The sequence below is a fragment of the Lissotriton helveticus genome, chromosome 2_1 (genome assembly GCF_964261635.1).
Source record: "Lissotriton helveticus chromosome 2_1, aLisHel1.1, whole genome shotgun sequence".
Taxonomy (NCBI): Eukaryota; Metazoa; Chordata; class Amphibia; order Caudata; family Salamandridae; genus Lissotriton; species Lissotriton helveticus.
Window position 1 is genome coordinate 1908719981 of NC_136059.1, and position 12395 is coordinate 1908732375.

The following is a 12395-nucleotide window of genomic DNA, read 5'->3' on the forward strand; positions in this document are numbered from 1 at the left end:
TACTAAGTTCTTCGCTAAGGGAGAACTTAATATTGAAAAGTAAGAATTTGATCTGGAAAAGGGTTAACTTTGCCAGGTGAAGTTGGAAGTTTTAAAGCTGCCCGAATAAGCTGCAGTGGCAGGCTTAGAGCATGTTTTACCCTGTCACAGTAACAGTGGCACAATTAAGTGCTGCAGTCCATATTTAACTGACTAGCCCTAGGTACCTCTTGTGCCATTAACTAGGGACTTATCAGTAAGTTAAATATTAGCCTATTGTACATGTACTTTGGGGTCAGAGAACAAGCACTGACAACAGAATGGCAGGCCCCAGTGCACTAGTGTCTAAATAGAAGCAGCATAGTGGAAGAGTGTGGCTCACTGATTAGAGTGGCAGACCCTGATGCAGAGGTCTGGCCCGGGACCAGGGTTCAATTCCCGTCGCAGCAGGGTCTTGAGCTCAAATGTCCGCAGACCCGATAATTCTCGGCACGGTGCCTACTCTAATCATGGGGTCCCATGCTGCAACTCTGGGCAATAGCTTGCTTAGTCTCCACACCGGCCCTAATCGCTAAGGATGCCTGGCTTCACCAGGGGGGTGCCCAGGAGTTGGGCGCCTCACAGGAACAGGCCAGGACGGGTTCCTCAGCGGTTTATTCAGCGCGGGGACACACTGGTAAGTGTAAGCATGCGCTTTATAAGCTACACAATTATTATTAATTATCAGTCCAAAGACTTTATGAAAGGGGGTAATCATACACAAAGAGGCCCTTTCCTACAGGGAGGAAGTAGTCCATGGAAAAGAAAGCCAGAACAGATATACTCCCATGGAGTGCTTACAAAAAAGAAAATAAACATTTTGTTTTTTGATGTAAGCCCTGATTGAATTACAAGTCATCCAATCAAAAGGATGGTAAAGAAGTTATCCTCCAGGGAATGATAAACTCTAGAGGAGGAGAGCCACCATATAAGCAATCAATCAAATGAGACTGACAGGAATGCCAACAAATTATCTGCCCATGATCTAAACAGCTCTTCTAAAACAGACAGCTTTTATCTGCTTGCAAGAGAGACCGAAAGGATATCAAACAAAAAAGAATTATGTGCAAACCTGAAGATGCCAATTTAACATGTCATGTACCCATGTAGACCATAATTAAAAAATTTATCAAATGGATTCCTTAGGAGAAAAATGAAGACTATAAAAACAGGCATGGCATAAACTTACCAACTAGCAGCCAAACCACATTCGAGTTATGTTCTGTGAGGAAATCTTCCAATTGGGTGATGCTGGGGACAATGCTGTCATTTTTGTTATGCTCCACTGCTACCATTGCTGTCGGTTTCTGGTGCCTGCACCTAAAAACTAATAATTAAGAGTCAAAAATAAAATGAACATATTTTCTTTTTGTCATGTGGAATTACAGGAACAACAAAACATACAAGACGCATAGATGACTACATTTTAGTTTTTAAGGTAAAAATGCTAATTATTGTGACAGAAAACAGACGTGTTCTTGAGGCACAATAGACATAATTGCAAATTGGACCTAAAAGGTAAGAGACGAGACTAGCAGAAGTAGCATCACTCTGATTTGCAGTGCTATTGGGGAACTCCATCGGGAAAGGAACGCTTACGGACATCCTTTTGGTGCAGTGTGAATGATGAAAAGGCATGACTGCTACTTTGTGTACATCTGATAAGATCTGGTCAGGTAAAAATGCCTCAGTTGCTAAGATTCCATTCCTGAAGGCACGTCATCCCATTGTGACCTTAGTATGTGACTGAAAATCGTGTCAGAAAATTTCAAAAATGCTCATTGGGGAAAGCCCTCTATTTCCATCTGCTAAGTGGGCCATAAACACTACCAAACAATCTTTAATAAACACTGGTAATGCCAATAGGCCTGGCTTTAAAGTAAAAACAGCCGAACAACCATTATCCGTGAGTGGATGAAGCACCTAACAGCACTCGACGGTCAACCGCTCATTATCGACTGCCAAATCGCTAGGAATAACTCTGGATAATAAGCTAAATATGCAGAATCACATCAGCACAGCAGCTAAAGGAGCACATTTTCAGATGAACACCTTGAGAAGACTGAAACCCTTTATAACCGCAAATGATTTTAAACAGGCAGTTCAAACTCTAGTAATCCCCAGAGTGGAGTATGGGAGTACCGCTCTCTGTGGCCTACCCAGATCAACACCAGCCCCTCTAAGAGCGTCAATCAACGCAGCCGCTAGACTCATCACAGACTCCAAAAAAAACTGTCACATCTCCCCTAATCTGCGTGCCCTTAACTGGCTACCTTTTGATGCCAGAATCCATTTGAAAATCGCCTGTATGACACACAAGACATTGCATCACAAGACCCCGAGATACCTAGCAGAGAAATTAGTACTATCGGGTGGTATCAGAACCACCACGAGTTCCTATAATCTTCTACTGAAACCACAACAATTTACAAAGAAGAAAACATATAACCGTTCCTTCTCAGGAATGGCCCCCAGGATCTCGAATGCCTTGCTCCCAAAAATGAGACAGAACCCTCACACGGCATCTTCCAAAAAAGAAGGGAAATCGATTCTCCTGGCCAAATTCACTTGAACTATTATATGCAGTCTTGTAGATATTTGCTATGAGGTAATAGTTACCACTGTTGGACTAATATAACTTATAGTATTTTTAAAGTATATGTCTATTACCTATATTTGTTGTAAAGTGCTCTGATACCCGCAAGGGTCGTGTTCGCGATATACAAAACCTTAAAAAGAAAAAGAACCATTACAAGTAAACGGCATGGGAAAAGAAGTATATTTGTATAGAAGCAAAGAGCTGTGGAGAAATATTGATGTAAGCTAAAAGGTCAGGGGATCGTAGCACTGTCAAGCCAGATCTAAAAATCCATGTAAGTTAATGGAATTATCTAGTCCTCTAAGATACTTTAATAGGATTACAATGTCATGTGCGTGCCTCTGAAAGTTGCAGCTTAGGCAGCTGGATATATACACAAAATGATGACAGCTGTGTGGACAGTAAGCATCCATTTTCTAAAACATTGTTTGTGGGAGGCATGTACCAACTACACTGTAAAAAGGCCTTTAAGGATTATTTTTTTTCACAAGTGTTACTATCTAAAAGTGCAATAAAAGTTGCTTCTGCTTGAAGGAAAGAAAATTCAAGGCTCCTCACTTGACAGGTTCTTTAAACAAATGGCCAAGTGACAACACTTTACTTGACAAGCTATTTAGAGTCCAGCTCTATAAATAGCCCATATAAAAAAGCATTGACAAAACCAATTACTCTTGCTTTGCTAATATTGAACAAGTAAAGCAATTAGCTTGCCAATATCCAAACCGGCTATGCTTAAAGTATAGAAAGTAGTTTTCCATACCTTCTAGAGGATGGCTGCTGTATTGGGTGATATAAAAGTGCATTGGACTGTAGCGACAAGGAACGCAGCAGCAATTTTGAAAGTGTATAAAACAATATTTTTTATACTTTCAAAATGGCCACCACTTATCGGGATTAAGCGTTGGCAGTGAACTCCGCTTCGCCAGTGGACTTTGCAGAGATTTTCCCACTCTGCTCGGAACGCAGAGTTCCGCAAAAACTCCGCCATCCACCACGGAGCGGAGTTCACCAGCGCGTCTCAGTTCACCTGTGAAATTTGGTCAACATCTTGGTTTGCACTGCAACCTTTCGCTGGCATTCCAGCTGGTAGCCCAAGTTGAATGCGCCTTGGCATCTGGGACGGTTGTCTTGATGACCGTATGGCCATGACCCCTCTGTTCCTCTTTGCACACCATGGGCCCTGGAACGCATCCGCTTCAAGCCTCGGTGTGACTAGGATGATGTAGCAGAAAGGTTGGTTTCTTGTTGCTTGCAGCCCGCCCCCTAGAGCGATCCCTCCCGACCATGCGGTGCACATCCAGCGTACTTGACTTCTGCTACCATAGTGGAGCATACCTATCCTCAGAGCCCACTCGACAGCAGCTGCAGCACGGAAAGAAGGAGGCTGGGGCTGCGTAGCAGTACACCAGCTCCAGGCTTCACCCACCCCCAGAGGCCTCCGTACCGTAGTCCTCCCCTGAGGAGCCGTGGCAGTGAGGGCAAAAAAGAAACCACCGAGGCTACCATGCCAGATGCCACCCCACTGCCTCTGCGGATTTTGGAGGTCAGAGGAAGCAGCACGGGTGTGGGATCAAACTTGCCGTATTATTTAATGCATGCACTGGCCGGCAATGGTGACGTATTTATTTTGAACACTCAAATGTTTTTCTTCTGGCAAAGAATGGTGCATGCAAGAATCAGGGGTAATCATTTTTTGGTTGTTTTTCTTTAATGGTGGCAATATAACCCAGATCTTTTACAGATATAGGGCAGAGCGGTGGCCATCATGAAAGTGTAGAATTCAACAATGGCACAAGAAAGGGGTAGTGGGGAAGCAAGCAAAATGATGATTGAGCAGAGATCTGGAGCAAAGGGAAGAAAACATATTCAGAAGACAATGAGGCAAGTGATGATCTGAAGTAACAAGAAGGAAGAAAAAACTAAAGAGGAAAAAGAGGTATAAGCGAAGGACAACAGCAATACATCATATGGAGTGCTAAAAGACAAAGGATGTGTAAAGCTGCACAAAGGAAAAAAATAGTCCCTGGATGTCTGCTATTTAAGGATACACGCATGAAATTAAAAAGCATGGTGAAAGAGCTAGGGTCCAGGAGTAGAACAAACACAGAATATTGAAGAAAGCAGCAAATCTAAATTAGAACACTGAAATAGACGAGACATCTATCCAATGAAAGAGCCTAAAATACCTGGGAAGGTATGGATGCAATGCTGCCTTCAACAAACAGGAAAGGTGGTCTGTACAGAGATCTCAAGAAAGGCAGAATGAAAGAGATAAATTAGAGCAAAGGAAATGTAACTGCATGTGACATGCCCTTAAAGGAAAGTGAAGTCAACAACTCTCACAAGAAAAGTTATTTGCCAACTACACTTCTAGCAAGAGCGCCAAAATTCATCCCACAAAAATATTACAAGATAGTCTGTGTCACATTGTGAGATTTCGATCCAGGGTCCACTGAAACGGTCTCAAAGTAGGACAGATTGGATATACCATTACCTGTCCACAAGATAGTTTGCGAAAGTCATCATGAAGTTCGAGGTATTCTCTCATTACATTACATTTAAAACTACAACACCATATTCCCAAAAAATCTAGTCCCTAAGAGCATGAAAGTATGGTATTTAGTCAATTGCTTGAAAGTTTTTGGAGGTGTATGAGGTCCTGGGTGAGAAAGAGTTCCAAATCAGTACCCAAGAATGGGTTAAAAGAGTATATCCCATGTCGGCACATGAGCTTCTGGCAATACCAAACCATCTAAAAACATGATGCCTTTCTAACTCCAATCAATTGAGACCCAGAGTAATTACCATTGCCTGAGATTAATTCAAGCACTCCAAGATTCACTTTTTTATTTTACAAAGTGCAACGCCTTAAGCGCGACAGGTATGGCCGGACATGGGTCATATCTCCACTGTGCTACAGCCTAAAACTGCACCCTGCTGAAGAGGACAAACAGGCTGAAACCAGTCTGGGGTTGTTTGTGTTCCCATTCAAAGGTGAAGGGCCTGGCGTGGCAGTTTGGGTTAGATGGGTCCTACTGGAAGAGGACTACAGCCGATTTGCATATGGCTGGTCCATGTCTGAGGTGGCATGGTGGGCAAAAAAAAAAAATAATTGAATGAGTGGCTGAGATTAATTCAAGCAATCCAATAGAAATGAGGAGGGCTATGGGGATAAGGGATTTATTTAGGATCTTTGTGAGGATTCGAGAGTCATTTTGGGAATCCTATTGGTCGATAACCAGAATGATGTCCATCCTAAGAAAGAAGCTGGTTAATCTGCTGCCTGAAAGAGGCCATTAGACTTTCATACCAGTTAAAGGACAGGATGCACAATCCCTTTTCAGAAGTCATTCTATTCAAAAGCCAGGCTATTACCTGAGATCTTGTTAAAAAGTAAGATTTGAAGCATTTGATTTCTACCAAACACCTACCTTTTGCGATTCTGTTGCGTATTTTATTTTGTTTTACAGACTAAAAAGATTCAGCAAATTAAAAGGAACCAGATCAGTAAGAAAACAAGGATATGGAGCTGAAGCAATAAGTCAATCAAACATACTTGGAAAGCAGGTTAAGAGAAGTTGAAACATATCTTGGTTTCTAAATCTGGAGGCCCCAAAGGGTCCCTGTGACATAAGGAGGAGGAGGTGCATTCTCCTAGACAACCCTACGAGTTTAGAGCAAACAGAGCAAAAATGGTTTTGACTAAGTTTGACAGAGGTTATCCTATTCTCTTATTCAAAATTCAATTGCACAAGTAGGTAGTCAGTGATAAAACACATGGCTCTGAACATTATTGTAAACAACTAACTTGCCAACTCCCTAAACACCATTTACATTAGAATTACTTTCAAGGTTTCTATTTAAGTGCACATCAGTATTTTAAAAAGCGTGCAGTATATGATGGTTAAATTCAGCACAAGTGAACTGTGTCTATTGTACTGTGATGTCAGTCTCCAAACCACTAACTTTTGGCCTTAAATTGCAGTCAACATCTAACCCTTCACAGGGTATGTGGGCAGACCCTGATTAATTAACATCAGTACTGGTGGAACCTTCTCTTGACTGGGGTCAGTAAGAATTCTGCTGATTTAATAATGTTGTTACGGTCAAGTAGGCTTAATGCAAACACAACTTTTTTACGTTTGGCTTTAGAGTACAATGTTTAAGGAGGGAGAGGGAGGGGCGTGGAAAATTAAATCAGCCACGCTAAAGCTGGCTGTGACTTCTCAGGTTGGTCTCCGAAGCTCTTCCTCCACCTTCCTGGGTCAACAGGCCCAAGTAAGTGTTCTGGGGTTCCTGAAATGATTGTGACAAGATAGTCGGAAGGCAATATTTTTATCCCATGGAAGTATATGCAGCATGCTCACCTTCACACATACAAAGCATGAATGATTTGGCCGTGGGTGTAAAAACAGTGGTGTTGGCGGACCCTGTGGCTCTCCCCCCTGAAATTCTGGGGGTAGGGGAGTCTGGGGTAGTGTCAGAGAATCCTGGATCACCAGGATGGAGGGGCAGGATGAGGAGCAGTGGGCAAAGATCAGATCATGGTCGAACTGGGACCACAATCAGACACCTAAGCTCTAGGGGTATGACAAAGAGGCAGAGAAGGGTGCATTAACTCTTAATCTGCATCCTCAATATGAAGGATTTAATCCAAGGGTAGAATGTTATTTATGGGAATATCTGAGGACCAAGTTTGAAAAGAATTACTACAGTTCTTTAAGGTGAGCTGCAGTTACCTGGCTGCAAAAGAAGATGTTTTTTTGGCAGCAACATGCAATACAGTTACTCACCAGTGGTAAAGCAGGACTAAAGTTGCTGAATGTCGTGTGGACAGGTAGGTGGCGAACTTACAGGCTGACCTGGCAATCATAAGGGAACAGAGGCACACCTAGCTTTAGCTTGGGTAGTACTTCCCAAGTGGCTCATATAAGAATAATGAGCTAGACACTAGATCCCTTGCGAAGTCCCAAAGGCGCCATTCAGATCAAATGTTTTTCTTTGCATGGGAAGTGGATAACCATTCTAGTACCTTATGTTCTCCACTCCCCGGGCAAATAAAAGTACCTAGCTTTCCTAGTTGGGTGTTCTCATCAACACAAGACAGACTCTAAAGTGTGGGAGGCATCAACACTATGTTCAGAAGAGCATCAGCAGAGTAGTGAGAAGCAACTGACAATGACCAAGTAGATTTGGGGTTCGTAGATGGGGGTGGTTTATGGCTGCTGCTGAGTGCATTATCAACTAGAGATTTGTAAGAAAGGACTACGTAACAAGGCAACATAGGTCAATTGCGTTTAATGTGGAGTGCTTTTCTTGCCTCCCTATTGACAGCATCGGGAAGAGTTCATGGGCTAGGGATATATAAATGACCTGCGGACATAATGGACAGAAGGCATTATGTACATAGTTTATAAAGGCTGCTGGCAGGCATCATTCGAGAAGATGGTCAACGTCATTCTTTGTATATTTTGATAGTCTTACCTTATATGCTCAGGAGCAATGGCCTGAATAGCTGGAAGGGCTTGGAATGGGATTTGTTGGTTGCTTTCTCATAGTTAGCAAGTACCTCAGGCGACCACACAATGAAGACATCCAGAAGTAGTAGCAATATTGTTAGTGGATGAGCCATGTGCACGCTGAAACAACATTATGTATTTACTAAGGGACATTTGTAAGAAGCTCAAAATGTTTGGCAACTGTTTCAAAAGTAACTTGGCCCACAGATATGGCAAAAAAATTGAAAATAATACAGAGAATCAACAGAATCCGTTAAAGAGAGTGTCAATAAGATTTTTAAGCAAAGAGGGTGAGAAGCCTAAGTAATTAATCGACAGAAAGCATTTGCACGCCCAATGTTAATATTCCTACTACATAGTGAAAAGTAGTATTGCAAACTGCTGCAGCAATGATAAAGTTCATTTTGCCAGTAGATCCAGTGCATGTTGTATTACAGAAAACCTGGAGCATACGTCATAAATGTGCGTCACAAGACTATTCGCTTGATAATTGGTTTTAAGAGTTGGACACAAGCTTACCTATTTTTAATGAAGGAACATTTTGGTGTTGGATTAAATAAACAACTAGTATCTACTTTCCTAAACATGTTTGGTTATATCTTCTGTTTAAATCGGTCTTCTTTACTGCGATTAAAACTTTTGGTTTGTGAAACTGAGATGCAACCGTACTAGCAAGATTGTAACACAGAGTGCTGCAAGTCGACAATTGAGAAAGCAAAACAATTGCTTAAGGTCTCACACAGAGTTGTAGTCAGATAGGACTCGCTGTCGAAAGATTAGGATAGAAAGGGTGCAGGCCAGCAAAAGTGCAAAAAAGTGATAATTATTGACATCTTGCTGCAAAAAAAAGACCTCCGGTGTATTTCGGTCTCGGAGCGGATATTAATGCGAATAGTGTTTTAAGATGGCTGGCAGTCATAATAAGGAGGTGCGTTGCAACTGTTGAGGAGCCGCTTGAGGGTATTCGTTCTTGGTGAAAGGGTTACTTTATTGGCCATGTATTTGTTGTCAAGTGAAAGCTACATTATTGCAGATTTACTGATATGTAGCTGTAGATGGATCAAGCCAGAACATACTGAGTTCTGAGTGGATACGTACTTTGACGTGAATATAAAGAACAATTTTGCTGTTTAAGTGGATGAGAAGAAAGGAGTCTGAAAAATAGACCAAGAGATAAAGAGAGAAACAGAAAAAGAGTGAGAGAGAAAAAGAAAAAGAAATAAAAATAAAAAAATATGCATGTATTAAGAAAGAGCAGGAGACCGGTAGGGATATAGTATGTTGTGTCGCTTAAATGTATAATGGATACTTGAATGGTTTGTTGTGGTCTGACCCTAGGACTATGCAGTATGGTATGTGTAGTGCCTTTAATGGTAAAAATTAGCACAATTATGATAAAACCATAGGACGGTATGGTAAAAGGCTGGATTACTTACAGGCAATCCTCAATACCCCTGGCCCCTTCCTTGTCCCTTTCTTACTCGGAGGATATATCTAAGAGAAATGCCTTTGTCGCCAACTCCAGACCCCTTATAAAAATGCACACTGATGGAAGCAATGCAATACTACCAATCTTAATGCATCACCTGGGAAACCCTGCCTAACCCAATGTGCAGATTGGTTTAACAACCAGAGGCTATAATCACTGGGGACAGATTGCTCCTCATTTGGGGGCAAATACAATTTCTAAGACAGGTAACCCATGCATTTTGGAAATCAGCATTTTCCACATATTTGCCCGTGCGGCGTTACATCTCCTGGGAGTAGTTGTATTCATCATTATACTCCAAGGAAGGCCATGAGGAGGCCACCAAGGAAAGAAGACATTTTATTGGTGTAACTGAACTTTCATTTTTTTGTGTATTTCGAACAACTCAAACCGTTTAGATTAGAAATGCTGCACATAGCCATAAGACAGCACATCGGGCATATAACTGCTTTTGATTGAGACTTAGATCGGAGTTGGCGAAGCTGTATGTTTCATAGTGCAAAAATAAATGACAATACACAGATTAATCATAACATTATATACATTTAACCTAGATACCTTTATTCATATTTACACTGACACATTTGTCTGGGGCAAGAGGTTAATAGAAACAATTTTACATCAGGCGTTCAGTGAGAGCAGTTCTGAATCGAATGAGCTGATTTCAGCCAAGAGTGTTGTAGTGTAGTGCCCCAATCAGTGAAAGGAATGGAGGGAGGATGATCAATGTTCAGAGTTGTATAGTTGCAGTTAGCAGTTTTTTTGTGGGCCGAACACAAGCGTCAAATTGGTGTTTAGGGACTAGAATAGAGGTAGATTGGGTAAGATCCACTTATAGCTTTGAAAACCAGGACCTAGTTGACTGGTGGCAGGAGTGAGGTAGAAATGTCAAGAGATAATGATGGGTATGTTTCAAACGTTAGAAAGTCATTAAGTTGTATGAAAGAATATTGGAGACCTAGAGCCAGGGACTTATAGTAGTCACATTAACAGAGGACAAGAGAGGAGATCAGCATCTTGGATGTGAGAAAGGGAATGCTTGATTGTATTTAGGTATATTCAGTAACTTAAATGTAGCTGCTTTGGCTGTGTTCATTATCAAGGTTTTAATGTCCAGTGACTGGCTGAAATCGACTCTAAGGTTTAATGCAGAAGATACTGAGATTTGTTTTTCGTGCAAGTGGATAGGGTGAAGGAGGAAAGTGCTGAGGTGGCAAAAAAATTAATTATTTCCGTTTCTGAGGGGCTCAACATTCACGAGAATGATTGCAGAGCTGGAGGACGGTAGAGCATTTGGAGGTCCATGTCTAAGGAAGGGAAGTAATAGCAGTAAATAAAACAAGCATTGGAAATGCAATAGGTCTCGCAGCATTAGAGTTTGTGCTTTTAGAATTGTTTATGGGTTGTTTTTTTAAATCTTTAGCATTTTTGTTTCCTGTAGGCAATGCTAAAGAATTACAAAGAAAAAAAGCCATAAACAAATCTAAAAGCTCTAACTCAAATGCTCCGAGACCTATTGCACTGTGTGAGGGTGAGGGGTTGAGGGTGAATGCAATAGGTCTCGCATTAGGAAAGTTTGACCTATTGGTATTGTAAATGACACATTTTGTATTTATGTGTTGGTTTTGAAAATAGCAAAATTAATAGCTTTGTCATTTACAATGCCAATAGTTTTAACTTTCGCAAATGTGACACCTATAGCATTTGTAATGCAATATGTGTTGTATTTACGTGACTTAGATGTATTGATATTACAAATAACAATGGCTTTTAATTTTTTAAATAATTAATACTTAAATAAAAGGTATTGTAATTTATAATGGCAATAGCTTAAACTTTTGTAAATAACTTTTGTGAAGATTATGTTCAGTGTATTTTATTGTGACAAAAATCCAAGAACAGAAGTGAAAAAATGTAACATCTTTTTATGACATTTTGTAATAAAGCTTGAAACATTGACAGAACATATTTGAACCAGTTGTTGTTGAATGGTTGCACAGATTGATGCTGTGGTGGCGCTGAGTGATGTTGTGGTGGCAACGAGTGAGGGCGGTAGAGTGAGGGTGGTAGAGTGAGGGCGGTAGAGTGAGGGTGTGAGGGCGGTAGAGTGAGGGCTGTAGCATGAGGGTGGTAGAGTGGTAGAGTGAGGGCGGTAAAGTGGTAGAGTGAGGGTGGTAGAGTGAGGGCGGTAGAGTGGTAGAAGTACAGGCTTACCTGACTCTTCGCATGCACCCATTCAGTTGTTGGCCTCTCAGCTGAGTCTGCCAACTAGACAACAAAGTGGAGGTGGGGCGGTTAACTAATGAGGCAGTAAAAAAAAAAGTGCGTTCTGAATTAGTGAGACCGTGGCAGAAGTGCAGGCTACCTGACTCTTCGCATGCACCCATTCAGTTGTTGGCCTCTCAGCTGAGTCTGCCAACTAGACAAAAAAGTGGAGGTGGAGCGGTTAACTAATGAGGCAGTAAAAAAAATGCGTTCTGAATTAGTGAGACCGTGGCAGAAGTGCAGGCTACCTGACTCTGAACTATCCCACAAAGTGGGTCATCACACTGCCCTCCAAAAACTAACAAAGGGAGCTAAGCATGAATGCCGAGAGGCGAGTGAGATACTAGCGCTGCCTGCTCTGTAAGCATTAGAAACAAAAGTGCGTGGCAGAAGTACAGGCTACCGGACTCTTCGCACGCACCCATTCAGTTGTTGGCCTCTCAGCTGAGTCTGCCAACTAGACAAAAAATCTCAATTTACTAAACTACCCATAAAACGGTAATGG

General features: G+C 41.6%; 1 protein-coding gene across 15 annotated transcripts in view; it reads right to left on the reverse strand.

The window, feature by feature from the left end:
* BLTP1 (bridge-like lipid transfer protein family member 1) overlaps positions 1 to 12395 on the reverse strand; it is a 2102388-nt gene that overhangs the window by 2017312 nt on the left and 72681 nt on the right. For 14 of the 15 annotated variants that reach the window (XM_078676841.1, XM_078676840.1, XM_078676839.1 and 11 more), the window contains exons 3-4: positions 8102 to 8256; positions 1208 to 1345 (exon numbers count right to left, since the gene is read on the reverse strand). In XM_078676841.1, the coding sequence (XP_078532967.1) occupies positions 1208 to 1313 (106 nt within the window). In that variant the 5' untranslated portion in view covers positions 1314 to 1345; positions 8102 to 8256. The remainder of the gene's footprint in view (positions 1 to 1207; positions 1346 to 8101; positions 8257 to 12395) is intronic. The other variant, XM_078676827.1, reaches the window with a different exon arrangement.